The sequence below is a fragment of the Doryrhamphus excisus genome, chromosome 6, assembly GCF_030265055.1.
Source record: "Doryrhamphus excisus isolate RoL2022-K1 chromosome 6, RoL_Dexc_1.0, whole genome shotgun sequence".
NCBI lineage: Eukaryota > Metazoa > Chordata > Actinopteri > Syngnathiformes > Syngnathidae > Doryrhamphus > Doryrhamphus excisus.
This window is the reverse complement of record NC_080471.1, coordinates 9,831,138-9,844,496: the sequence shown is the minus strand read 5'-3', so window position 1 is coordinate 9,844,496 and position 13,359 is coordinate 9,831,138. Positions and strand designations below refer to the sequence as shown.

The following is a 13,359-nucleotide window of genomic DNA, read 5'->3' as shown; positions in this document are numbered from 1 at the left end:
ATTTTTGTCAGTTATTTTCTGTTTTTCCACAAATATGTTCATATATTGTGTTCTTCATATTGTTGATTTTGTAAATTTTTTTTTAATTTGGCAAATATTGGTGATTATAAACCATAATGAACAAAGCAGATGCTAGCTACTGACACCTGGAGGACTCAAGTCGAACAGCATATTGCACGTGAGCAGTCAAACCGCTAACGTTTTCCCGCTGAAGCCTGTCTTCTTATTCTATAGTCAAAAATAACAATACTGTAATAATGCATTGGAGTTATGTTAAATGGAATCATGCTATTGTGTATTTTTCATGTCAATCAATATTAACTCTTGAGAGGGTTTTTGTGTGCACAATAATCAATAACATCAGTTGTGTAATATTGAGTGTATCCTAGGGGTATACAGTAAAAGTAGCTCAGCAAACCAGGGCTCTGTGCTCAAGATATGCCTTTATTCGTCCCTCAGTGGGGAAATTTGTATTGCACAGCAGCAAGAGTACAGAGTCAGTTAAGCAGCAAACAAACACTTACTTCGTCAAGTCCATTCTTCCTTGGGCTCGGTGTGTGTTTGACATCATGTTATCCTACCTCCTATTAACACTTGTGCATATCAAAGATAAATAAATTGGAGCAACTGTATTTTTTCATCTTTGAAATATCCCCATATTGATGTCATAAAATGCTGTACCTCGTGGAGACCACTAGGTGGCAGTGTTGACGTATCTGGTAATGGTAATGGTTTTATTTCATTTGAACATGCATCAGATTACAATTGAGTGCATCACATAATCAGTTCACAGTTCCACATGTCCAAAAGGAGTAGGAAGAAGCAAAGCTTATTAAATCCTACCCCTCCATCTGGTACTTACAATCAGTTTGTTTACTTCCTGCTTTTCTAATATAATATAATTTATATATTTTTTGTTAATTATTTTTTGTTTTTTTTGTCACATACCGAAGTACGATGTGATATGAGCATCCAATGCCATAATGGGTACCATAGTAAGTGTCAATATAGTGATATATATAGCACATCATGACTGGTTCAAGACTCTTCATCCTTGTATTTAGCAAACTGCTTATATTGTTTCTTGAATTGACTCATCGTTGTTTATTGTTTGAGGTCCTTACTCAATCCATTCCATAGTTTGATTCCACATAGTGAAATGCTATGGCTTTTTAACGTAGTCCTAGCATATAAGTGTTTCAAATGTAGTTCTTCCCTGAGATCATATTTCTCCTCTCTTGCAGAGATGACATTTTTAGGTAATTGGTTATTTTTAGCCTTGTGCATTATTTTAGCTGTTTGAAGATTAACTATATCAGCAAGTTTAAGTATTTGTGATTTTAGAAATAAGGAGTTAGTATGTTCTCTGTAGACGGCAATTGCAGCAACTTTTTCTGTGACAAATTTTTGATGCAGTTGATTGAGGCCTCGGAGTCCTTATTCCTTCAGAAAATATTGTCATATTAGGAAGACTAACGGGCTGAGTCCCAGTTAATATTTAATATTGCCGATATGCTCAGCTTAAAAAGTGAAGAAATGTAACCGAGCAGGTTACGATTGCCTCTCATGGTGAAGAAGCGGAGTGGGAACAAAAGCACTGAAGGAATGCAAGCTACCTCAACACACCCACTTCCGGCCTTCAAAATAACAGCACATCCTTTGGGGGGTACAAAAAACTCTTCCCCTCACCAGAGACTTTCTATTATGCCTTGACAGTTTTGGACTCCACCAATACATTGACTTCCCGACACATACCAAAGGACATACATTGGATCTACTCTGCTGCTCTGGCCTCACCCCCTCCAACTGCACCGCCGACGAACTTCCAATAACGGACCACTTCCTCCTCTCATTCAGCACTACACTCTGCCTCTCTTCAATCAAACCTCCACGTCTCATCTCCTTCAGGAACCTAAAGGACATTAATGTTGATACTCTCTGCTCCGAAATTTCCTGTATCCCAATCCCGGATTTTCCTTCCAACCCTGATGTTCTCACAGCTCTTTACAACACTGGCTTAAACAACACCCTCAACTCTATTGCCCCACTGAAAACTCGGACTGTTTCTTTTTCATCATCTGCACCTTGGTACACCCCTGAACTCCGGACAATTAAATCTAAAGGACGACAACTGGAACGGCTCTACAAAAAAACTGGACTCACAATACACAAAAACATTACAATATCCACATTCTCCAGTACAAAGACGCCATTGCACACCGTAAATCTGCTTATTACTCTGGTCTCATCACATCCAACAAAGGAAATACCAAATCACTTTTCTCATTACTCAACAAGATCCTCCAGCCTCCCCACTCTTGAACCCCCACTTTTACTCAATTGACACCTGTAACTCACTGATGGTATTCTTCAATGACAAAATTAACTCCATTCATCAGCACCTCTGCTCACAACCGCCTCCTCTCCCCACACCCGAACCCTTTCTCTAGAGTAAGCCTTTTTCCTCCTTTCAACTCCCCAATGCCTCTGAAATATCTGACCTCATCCACAAATCCAAGCCCTCCACATGCCAGCTGGACCCCATCCCCACAATCCTGGTCAAATCCTGCCTCTCCTCTCTGCTTCCTCTCATTTCTGCCATTGTCCACTCTTCACTGTCTACTGATATTGTCCCCCCAGCCTTCAAAACTGCTGCTGTCACCCCAATCCTGAAAAAACCTGGTTCAGATCCCAACAACTTCAATAACCTCCGCCCTATCTCCAACTTACCTTTCATTTCCAAAATTATTGAAAAAATAGTCTCCTCCAAACTTCACGCACATCCCACCCCTAACAATCTGAATGAACCCTTCCAGTCCGGCTTCCGTCCCCGTCACAGCACCGAAACTGCACTCATCAAAATCACAAACGATCTCCTCACTGCAGCTGACACCGGTTCACTTTCTATTCTCATCCTCCTCGACCTGAGTGCGGCCTTTGACACCATCTCACACCCCATCCTCCTCAGTAGACTCTCCTCAATGGGCATCACCCACACCCCCCTCCACTGGTTCCATTCCTATCTCACAGACCGCACTCAGTTCATACAGCTTAAGTCTTTCTCCTCCAACCCCTCCCCAGTCACCTCAGGTGTGCCCCAGGGCTCTGTCCTGGGGCCCCTTCTTTTCATAACCTACCTTCTCCCCCTCGGCCATATCTTCCGTAAATTTAACATTCACTTCCAGTGCTTCGCGGATGACACCCAGCTCTACCTTTCCTCCAAACCTAACTCTACACTCCCCCTCACTACACTCTCCCCTCAGGTCAAGAGTCTGGGTGTCATCCTCGACAGCACACTATCTTTCCAATCCCACATCAATACGTCACCAGGTCAGCTTACTTCCGTCTGCGCTCCATTAATCGTCTACGCCCCTCCCTCACCCCCCACACCACCGCCATCCTCGTCCATAGCCTTGTCACTTCCCGCATCGACTACTGTAACGCTCTCCTCTTCGGCCTCCCTCAAAAATCCCTCCATAAACTACAACTGGTTCAGAACTCTGCTGCCCGGATCATCACCAGAACCCCCTCATCCCACCACATAACCCCCATCCTGCAGCAACTCCACTGGCTCCCCGTGACTCAAAGAATCACCAACAAAATCCTTCTGTTCACCTACAAGTCTATCCATAACCTTGCCCCCCCTTACCTCATCCACATTCTCAAGCCATCCCGTTCCCTCAGATCTTCCACGTCCCTCCATCTCACTTTTCCCTCTGCACGTCTTAGCACTATGGGGAGCAGAGCGGCTGAAAGCTCTGCTCTGGAACTCTTTGCCACCAGACCTCCGTAACTCTGCCACCCTTCCCATCTTCAAATCCAAACTCAAAACTCATCTGTTCAAACGTGCCTATTCTCTTTAACTGCTTCACATGGTCCCCCCTCCCCCTATTTATTGTATGTTCTTATTTATTGTATGTTGTCTTTTATCTTGGTGTTTTTTATCTACTGTACAACGACCTTGGGTGTCCTGAAAGGCGCTTTTAAATAAAATGTATTATTATTATTATTATTATTATTATATACCCCAAGGTGAGGATGGGGGCTGGCTGTGGGTAGTGTGATGGGTAAGGTGGTGGTGGTGTGGGTGTGGGGGGGGGGTGTTCAGGCCTGGCCATAGGAGTCATTAAACCGCTCTGTGAGGTAGGTACCCCCTTGGACTGGGGGGTACTTGTTGGAGCCGTCGATGCAAGTGATGACGGCCTCGTCGTCTGGCTGGACAAAGAAAGCCAGAGACTGCCGTGTGCTAGAGTCGCCAGCAGGGGGCAGCAAAACTCTGTGGAGCTGATGGACAAATTGAACAGTGAATGAGGAATCTAGAGTTCTCTGCTAATATTGCCACGGTCCCCATTAACAGACTTTGTTTACATATTTTCAACTAAAGTAGGCATTTTGTGTTGTGCCCACATGTGTTTTGAGGCCACCAAGTCATTTTTGTAACAACATACACACATAAATATAGAAAAAAGCAGTGTGCTCACCACAGAGACAAAGCGGTCACTAGTCCAGCGCTGCATCAGGTCAGCGATGTTCACGAGAACCGCCCCGGGGACACAAGGGGCACAGATAAACTCGCCGGAACGTTGACGCACCTGAAGGTTGATGGTGCACATTAAAGATTTTCTCATTGGTGATCAGTGTTATTTGTCAAGTTTTTTATACACTTAAGAATGGCTTTCGGATTATACCATAGAACACATTATTTCAACTTCTGTTATTATGCTAACATAGTTTAAGGTCTGTGAGTGCATGTTTTCAGAGAGGTTTCCTTACCTGCAGACCTTCAGAGCTCTGGAACAACAAGGTGATGCTTCCATAATCAGAATGCTCTCCACATCTCAGCTGACCATCCTTGGCCAGCTCTCTGTTGACCGGAGGGTAGTACAGCGAACGGAGGGTTGTGCCGTTTTCATCAGCTACAATGAGACACATGCGATGTTTCAAGACTGCAGTTAACTTAAATTCCTGATAGAAAAGACCCACACATACTTCCAATGAGGCGGTGAGCACTCAGGAACACGTCAGGGTCTAGATCCAAACTGTGGGCCATCACCTTCAAAATGCGTAGGCTCAGCTCTTTGCAATGTTGAAAAAAAGCCATCTGGCTCTCCTGGAATCCCACCACAATCTCAGGTGAGGGCCACTTCTAAAAAACAGATAATCAAATTGGACATTTCTAGAACATTTGGCCTGATGGAGTTTTAAAAAAATGACATTGTGATCAATGAGGAACATTTTATTGAGTGGCTTTATTAGTGAAGTTGATGCATACAAAAGAAGCGTGTACTTTCAGCCAAAATAGATACAACATATAGTAGGGGTCTGTCTGTGGGACTTACTATATCAGGATGTAGTGAAGACATGTTAAATGCCTCTTTCAAGTCTCCTGGCTTTTGTGGATTCAATCTGAAACACAGGAGCAAGCTTATTGATCAATTAGGAGCACATTAATTATTGTCGATATGTAAAAAAAATAGTGTTAATTAAATATCAGAATGGACAAATGGTAGGATTAAATAAGCTGTCCTTCTTCGTACTCCTTTTCAGATTGTTGAATGGTGAAAATGTAGAAGTGATGTTCCTCAATGTAGACTAAATTAGTAAACATACAAAAAATAAATTACACCAAAGTTATTGGCTCAAGGAAAAAGGGGGGATAAATCACCTTTCAGTTTCCAGAGCTACCCATCCGTGGTTAGCACAGTTTGGGAAGGTTTTCCTACTCAATGGGCGCTTCATGTGGTCTGGCTGCAGGAAGAACCTCCTGGAAGCGTCCATGACAGCATCCACCTGCACAGATATCTTACTTCTATAACTACAACCTCAGAAAAAGGCATGCAGGTTTACATTTTCAATGTCACGCGTCAATAATTAGCAGTGGTCGCGCCAGAAAATATTCGTTGGAATGGCCAAGGTGAGACCGCTACTCACGTATCAGTTAATATCAATTAGTATTAGATAGTATCGATCAGTTAATACCTCTGAAATACACTATCTAGATGGCCAGTTGGCTACTTATAATTAGCGGACCTCAATGTGCCCATGCAAGAAACAATTAAGCCTTTTTTAACTTTCACAGCCACCGTAGTTCTCATTCGGTCGCCAACGCGGAAGTACATTATACATACATAAACATGTTTGTTTGTTTGTTTGTAGGTATTATGCTTCACGTTATAGCCAACTTTTCATACACAATGCTGACATTTACATGACATTAAGTGCGTTTTACTTCATGTAAACGTCAGCCAGAGAAGAAAATTATACCGACTGAACTTTAACAGCTGGACTAGAGAAAGAGGAGTGGCTTTAACTTTCCACCATTATTTCTGCGACATTGTTCTTTATCTTTATGTGAGTCTCACCTCCGCCTGAGTAATGCCAGTGTTTTCCAGGAAGACGAAGCCTACATCGGTAAAGGCTGTCCTTATGTCTCTGCTGAGGTGGCTCAAGTCTGCGCGGGAAATATCCTCAACTGTGAGGCTGCACGCGCTGAAGTCCACCACCGGAATGCTCATATTTTCGTTAAAAAAAAAACCTTTGTATTTGATCCCTGGACTGGAATTAGACTCGTATATTGTCCGAGTCTAACCGAATGCACTCGACGCGGAACTGGTTCGGCCAAGGGTCATATTGGTGGTTGGGTTCAACAGTCACATGACCGCTCTTGACTAATCAGTGGAGGTGGACTATTGATGTAAACATTGATATTATCATCATTACCAAGGATACTGTCAGTATCGAATCGATACTATTATCGATACTTTTATTTCATTCTTAATTTATTGTATTTGTATATGGTTAATTGTTTGAAAATATTTTTGTGTTTATTCTGATTATAATCACGATCAGAGGCAAAACCGCTCCAGTATAAAAAGTATTAGTATTGGCAATACCGAACCTGAATTTGATTGGTATCAAATCCATACCATAATATGCAGTATCGCCCACCCCTGCCAAACAGAGGAGCACCAGTGTGACGTCATCGTTATCCGCTCACCTTTGGATGCCAACACTCACACAGGTGATACGTGTAGCTCATGTTGCATGTTATATGCATGTAGTCTGACATGCATGAAGACAAGGCAAGGATGTTCAGCTTGAAGCAAAAGGAGTGGAGCATCTCGTTCGCAGGCTGTGGTTTTATGGGCATTTATTACGTGGGCGCCAGCAGTTGTCTTCGTCGTCGGTTCCCGGCTCTCATCCACAATGCTTCGAAAATTTACGGAGCCTCTGCAGGGGCCTTGATGGCTGCTGTCCTCACCACAGGAGTCCCTCTGGGTGAGACGGATTCAACTTCTAAACTCACTCCACCTGATCTCTGTCACTTCCACATTCATGAAGTTGTCAACATGGATAAAAATATACAAAATATAGTATCTACTGTGTGTATATAGATACAGTGTTCAGTGCCTGACAAAGGTCTTGTTGTTTATCTGGGTAATTGGAACAATAAATAATATCTGCACTTTTAGGTGCTCTTTTGGATTCGGGAATAGCTTATGCTTCATTCATTCATTCATTTTCTACCGCTTTTTCCTCACGAGGGTAGCGGGGGGTGCTGGAGCCTATCCCAGCTCTCTTTGGGTGAGAGGCGGGGTACACCCTGGACTGGTGGCCAGCCAATCACAGGGCACATATAGACAAACAACCATTCACACTCACATTCATACCTATGGACAATTTGGAGTCGCCAATTAACCTAGCATGTTTTTGGAATGTGGGAGGAAACTGTAGAAAACCCACGCGTGCACGGGGAGAACATGCAAACTCCACACAGAGATGTCCGAGGGTGGAATTGAACTCTGGTCTCCTAGCTGTGAGGCCTGTGCGCTAACCACTGAAAATACAAATATAATATAAATGAATGATTTAATGTAATTTATGATATATATGTATGTGTTATATTTGTATTTATTTTCATTACAAATGATCTTAAGGAGCGGCACGGCTGTCTAGTGGTTAGCGCGCAGACCTCACAGCTAGGAGACCAGGGTTCAATTCCACCCTCGGCCATCTCTGTGTGGAGTTTGCATGTTCTCCCCGTGCGTTTTCTCCGGTTTCCTCCCACATTCCAAAAACATGCTAGGTTAATTGGCGACTCCAAATTGTCCATAGGTATGAATGTGAGTGTGAATGGTTGTTTGTCTATATGTGCCCTGTGATTGGCTGGCGACCAGTCCAGGGTGTACCCCGCCTCTCGCCCGAAAACAGCTGGGATAGGCTCCAGCACCCCCGCAACCCTCGTGAGGAAAAAGCAGTAGAAAATGAATGAATGAATGATCTTAAGTCGAGCTTCAAAATGCAAAAAGAAGAAATGGAAGTGAGACCAAAGAAATGGAGGGAGTTGAGAGAGCAATTTATTGCAAATAAGCATTAAAGTGAAATAGGCTGTCTGTCAAAAGTTTAAAACCACAGCCTTAAAGAGCCAAAATCTTGGCAAAAATGTGTCATTTTCTTGCGCAGACTCATGGCCATGACCAGGGGTCTCGGTCTCAAAAAGGTTGGTGCCAACTGCTAGTGTGCAGTACTCTATATACTGTACTGTAGTGTGTAATGTGCTTTGTTTTTACTTCCTGTAGAGAAATGTTGTGCTGATCTGATGTTCATGGCAAAAGAGGCCAGGAAGCACAAGCTTGGTCCTCTGCATCCATCTTACAACCTGCTGCAGCTGGTCAAAGACTCCCTGCAGGCCGGCCTGCCTCAAGACGCTCACCTACGGGCTTCTGGGAAACTTTGCATCTCGCTGACACGAGTGCGAGATGGTAAGAATGTTCTGGTGTCTGACTTTGACAGTCGAGATGAGCTCATTCAGGTGAGAGGCTTTGCCGCCAACCAGTGCTTGTGTTGTCAAAGTGTACCTAATGCATATTATGTAAGGAGCTAGAAATGGTACGAATGGATTTTGTGTCATTTCCTGTCTTAATAGGAAGAACAGTGTATTTTTCCTAAGAACATCACGCCACCCGTTTTGATTCATAGCGTTACTTCATTTCACAATCTGACTCCTTCATAGGCGCTTCTATGCAGCTGCTTTGTTCCATTCTACTGTGGAGTCATTCCTCCCACTTTCCGTGGAGTGGTGAGTGTTCAGGACACTCCTGGCTCTTTTATTTGCATGCAGCACTCCAGAATTCAAGTCAAGAGTAGAAGAAATATATATATTTTTTAACCTACATGTGTCTGAATGGCTCAATTTGCACGCTTTTGTGCGATCCAAATGCTCTGTTGAGTGGTTGCAATTCAGCATTAAAAGGAGACAACACGTGAGTAAATATTGTAATCATCATTTATAGCACTACACTGTCAAATTCGGCACACTCAAAGAAGTGTACTGACAAAGGTATTCCATTAAAGACACACTGTCATTGTATACTTGTCATTCGCACACACCCGCATTATTTCTCATGGCCTGCAGGTGAGAGTAAGCAATAGATTGACTCAAATCCATTTGCATTATGCAGCATTATGTGGACGGCGCAGCCAGCGACAACCTCCCCCGCTGCCACTACAGGAACACCATCACCGTATCCGCATACGCCGGCGAGAGCGACATCTGCCCACGGGGGAGCACGCTCAACTTCCACGAGGTGCGCTTCAACAACGTCAGCATCCAGGTCACCTCCGAGAACGTGTACAGGGTCACCAGCACCTTCTTCCCGCCAGAGCCAGAGGTGAGAACCTAAACCTAAAGCATACAGCATACATACGTATTTATTGCTTACAGACAAATGTAAGAATGCAAGAGTCATATTTTTCACTTTTGTTTATTTCACGCACTAATATTTTTAGCGAATAAAAGTTTCGTGGACCGCTAATGGCCCCCTCGAGCTGGACTTTGGATACCCCTATTCAAAATGGGTTTAGATGATCGCAGCACTCTGTATTTGAATGCAATTTGAATTGTTGTATATATGTAAAACCATAATTGTCTTAACATTTTTGGCTTTCTGGAACGGATTCATTGGATTTACATCATTTCTTATTGGAAAAATTGATTCGGTTAGCATCTGAGTCAGATCTTCTGGAAGGGATAAATGACGCTACCAAGGTTCAAAATGGCAACAATAGTTGATGCAACATTCATTCATTCATTTTCTACCGCTTTTCCTCGCGAGGGTCGCGGGGGGGGCTGGAGCCTATCCCAGCTGTCCTCAGGCGAGAGGCGGGGTACACACTGGACTGTTGGCCAGCCAATCACAGGGCACATATAGACAAACAACCATTCACACTCACATTCATACCTATGGACAATTTGGAGTCAACAATTAACCTAGCATGTTTTTGGAATGTGGGAGGAAACCGGAGTACCCGGAGAAAACCCACGCATGCACGAGGAGAACATGCAAACTCCACACAGAGATGACCGAGGGTGGAATCGAACCCTGGTCTCCTAGCTGTGAGGTCTGCGCGCTAACCAGTCCACCACCGTGCCACCCCAGTTGATGCAACAAATTCAGCAAAATTTAAATGGAACATTTTTCATGTCCGATGTATTTTTGCGTTAAAGTTTTTGAGAGTCAATTGCTGATGACATCATCAATCGGTGACAAAGCTGACTTGCAGTTCCTGTTTTCATAGCTAGCTAATTGGATGCTAACAAGGACGTTTTTCATTAAAAATACACAAGAACACAGTTGGATGTATTAATAACACAACGACATTGACGCCATGTTGAATGCTAACCAGAAAATGGACCCAAACCAATACAAAATTTTAAAAAGTACACTCAGAAAATAAATGTTTAGCCTCAACAAAAAAAATCAATGCAACAATTTCCATTAGTCTTTCTTAGTTATGACAACTTAATTTGAAAATTGCTTTGAACCAACAAACAATAAGTCATGGCAACTTGAATTTTGTTTTAAGCTAACCACCAATAAAATTTTAGTGTATATGACATGCTAAAGTTCATGTAATAGCCAACATTATTATTTGAACATAACTTAAAAAATAAAGTTATAAACTTAGAAAATTTATCTAAATCAATTAATTACATTTTTTACATTGCATTTATGTATTAAATCAAGTGGTGTCAACAGATACTCTGAATTACTTTTTAGAGTGTATAAATATTTCAGTATTACTTCTTGGAAGACAGATGGTCTACTCATTTAAACATACTGTACATAAGTACATGTACATGTCTTGAAGGTGATGGCTGAGATCTGCCACAATGGCTGCATGGACGCTCTCCGCTTCCTACAAGACAACAGTAAGGGCAAAATGATCTTTAGTAGGATGGAAATCTGTTTTTTCGCATCTCCATTGTCACCCTCTGCACAGATCTGATCAACTGTGAATCCCCCGAAAGGAGTCTGGAGCCTCTTACACCTCCATCGTCACCCGTGGAAGGTCTGGAGACCCGTGAGGACCAGGACTGGTGGCAGAACCCTGACTTCATCGAGAACCTTCCTCTGAATCTTAGGAAAGGTAACAGGTACACTTTGATAGATTCCCCACGGGCCAGACTCGGTAAATATAAACATGTTGTCCCGTCAGTGTTGTGTGCCGCCTGCAGGGAAAGACACCCTGCTGGTGGGCTGCTGTCTCACGTGTCTGACAAGGTGACCTCCATCCTGTGGCTCCCCAGCACCAAGTCACTAGAACCCGCCTTCTCGCTGGCCCAAAGGTGGGACGATGTCCAAATCTCCAAAAACAATCTTGAGTCGAGATAGCGTGATCATTATGTGATTACGTAGTCGTACAAGCCGACTTTGTGTGTGCTTTCATAACGCCCCCGAAGGTTGGACTATACTGATCCAAATACCGATGTTGCAGACTTCTGCACTGGCTGCCTGACGTGCGCAAAGATGTGAGTTGGTTCTCCAGCCTGGCGGGAGGCTTCTACAAGAGAGCATGGCTGACGGATGATGAGGATGAAAGGTATGAAAGACAACGTGATGAAGGTGGCTTCAGTGTTTTAACACTCTGCGATGTCACAGCGCACCGCCGCTCATGCGCAGATGCTCCAGCCTGCCAGCGGGTCTCAACTTGTTCCACATCCCGGATGACGGCAAGACCACGCCCACGTGTGGCCTCTCAACCAGTGACACGGACCACATGCCCCTCACGCCCCCACCGACTCCTACCTCAGGAAGTGAGATGACATTATGATATTTGAAAGGAAGTTAATTCATGGATTCACTCATGAGAATAAATCAAAGTTAAACCATCAGTGGACGTTTTATTAGGTACACCAGCTAATGAGACAAAACGATAATCATGTTGACTTTTGATTGACACTTTAACACAGGGGTCTCAAACTCAATTCACCTGGGGGCCACTGGAGCTAGGGTCTGGGCGAGGCTGGGCCGCGTCAGTTTTTCCAAAAAAAAAAAAAAAAACGCATTTATTAAAAACAGAAAAATGAATAAACTTTGCTTTGGTTCCAATTTTCTACAATAAAAGCTCTGATAAAACATTCCACTGTTCTCAAATATCTTAATTTTTATTTTTCTACACAAAATAAGATGAAAAATAAATAAACAAATCAAGAATAAAGAAAATCAATCAATCAGGAATAAATAAATATAATAATAAAACAGCAAATAATAAAAACTTAAGAAACCACATATAGTTGGTGGGTAGACAAATTATTTTTTTCAGATTAAAATGAACAAAGCATTATTAGAGCCCTGTAGACATGACAAAACACGACTATAGTCACATTTATACTCTTTTTATTTACAACATATTGCGCAACTGCAGGGTCTTGAGACACATGCTAACTCGCAAACTAGAGAGCTAGTGACCTAAATGGTAGCCTCCAAGTTATTTCCTTTAACTTAAAAAGCCAAAAACTTACCACTTCCACACGGATAGGGTGGATAACTATTAACAGTTATTTAACCTTTAACATGAACATTAATCATTAAACGTAAACATGATACCATACAGCATCCATATCAAACTTGCGCGGGCCGCACTAACATTAAACTTTCATATCAAGGCGGGGGCCTCAAACTAGTGTCCTGCGGGCCACATTTGACCCGCGGGCCATGTGTTTGAGACCCCTGCTTTAACAGTTTTACTCAATAGGAAACATCCCGGAGTGGTTGTCAGGTGACAGTGGAAGAGGAAGAGGATTTTTTTCAGGCAGTGTGAACCCGACCCAACCTCTCACCCCCTCCCACCTGCAGTGGGTTGTAAGATAAACATGTTATGAAAGTGTCGTAAGGCAACTCTACCCTTTTAAACTTATAGCCCTCCACTAGTGCAGAGGAAAGGTCAACAATAATGAAAGAAAATGATATGGTACTGGAAAATAAAATCTTGTACTTATATTTTATTTTCTTCCATTTTTATTCATTCATTCATTCATTTTCTACCAGTTATCCTCACAAGGGTTGCGGGGGTGCT

General features: G+C 42.9%; 2 protein-coding genes across 3 annotated transcripts; one reads left to right on the top strand and one right to left on the bottom strand.

Moving 5' to 3' along the window:
- Positions 1-424: 424 nt before the first annotated feature.
- LOC131131235 (uncharacterized) lies at positions 425-6,659 on the bottom strand. The gene is made up of 7 exons (XM_058075732.1): positions 6,363-6,659; positions 5,666-5,790; positions 5,340-5,406; positions 4,990-5,146; positions 4,774-4,916; positions 4,482-4,592; positions 425-4,284 (listed from the first exon to the last, which is right to left on the bottom strand). The coding sequence occupies exons 1-7, from the start codon at positions 6,513-6,515 to the stop codon at positions 4,105-4,107; spliced, it is 936 nt and encodes a 311-aa protein (XP_057931715.1). The 5' UTR covers positions 6,516-6,659; the 3' UTR covers positions 425-4,104.
- LOC131131233 (patatin-like phospholipase domain-containing protein 2) lies at positions 6,109-12,357 on the top strand. 2 transcript variants are annotated; one of them, XM_058075729.1, is made up of 9 exons: positions 6,109-7,278; positions 8,580-8,812; positions 9,014-9,079; positions 9,462-9,671; positions 11,152-11,212; positions 11,284-11,430; positions 11,500-11,629; positions 11,779-11,883; positions 11,943-12,357. In XM_058075729.1, the coding sequence occupies exons 1-9, from the start codon at positions 7,068-7,070 to the stop codon at positions 12,112-12,114; spliced, it is 1,335 nt and encodes a 444-aa protein (XP_057931712.1). In that variant the 5' UTR covers positions 6,109-7,067; the 3' UTR covers positions 12,115-12,357. The 2 variants fall into 2 exon arrangements, with proteins under 2 accessions (XP_057931712.1, XP_057931713.1); XM_058075730.1 differs by lacking the exon at positions 6,109-7,278 and adding an exon at positions 8,300-8,500.
- The last annotated feature ends 1,002 nt before the right edge of the window (positions 12,358-13,359 follow it).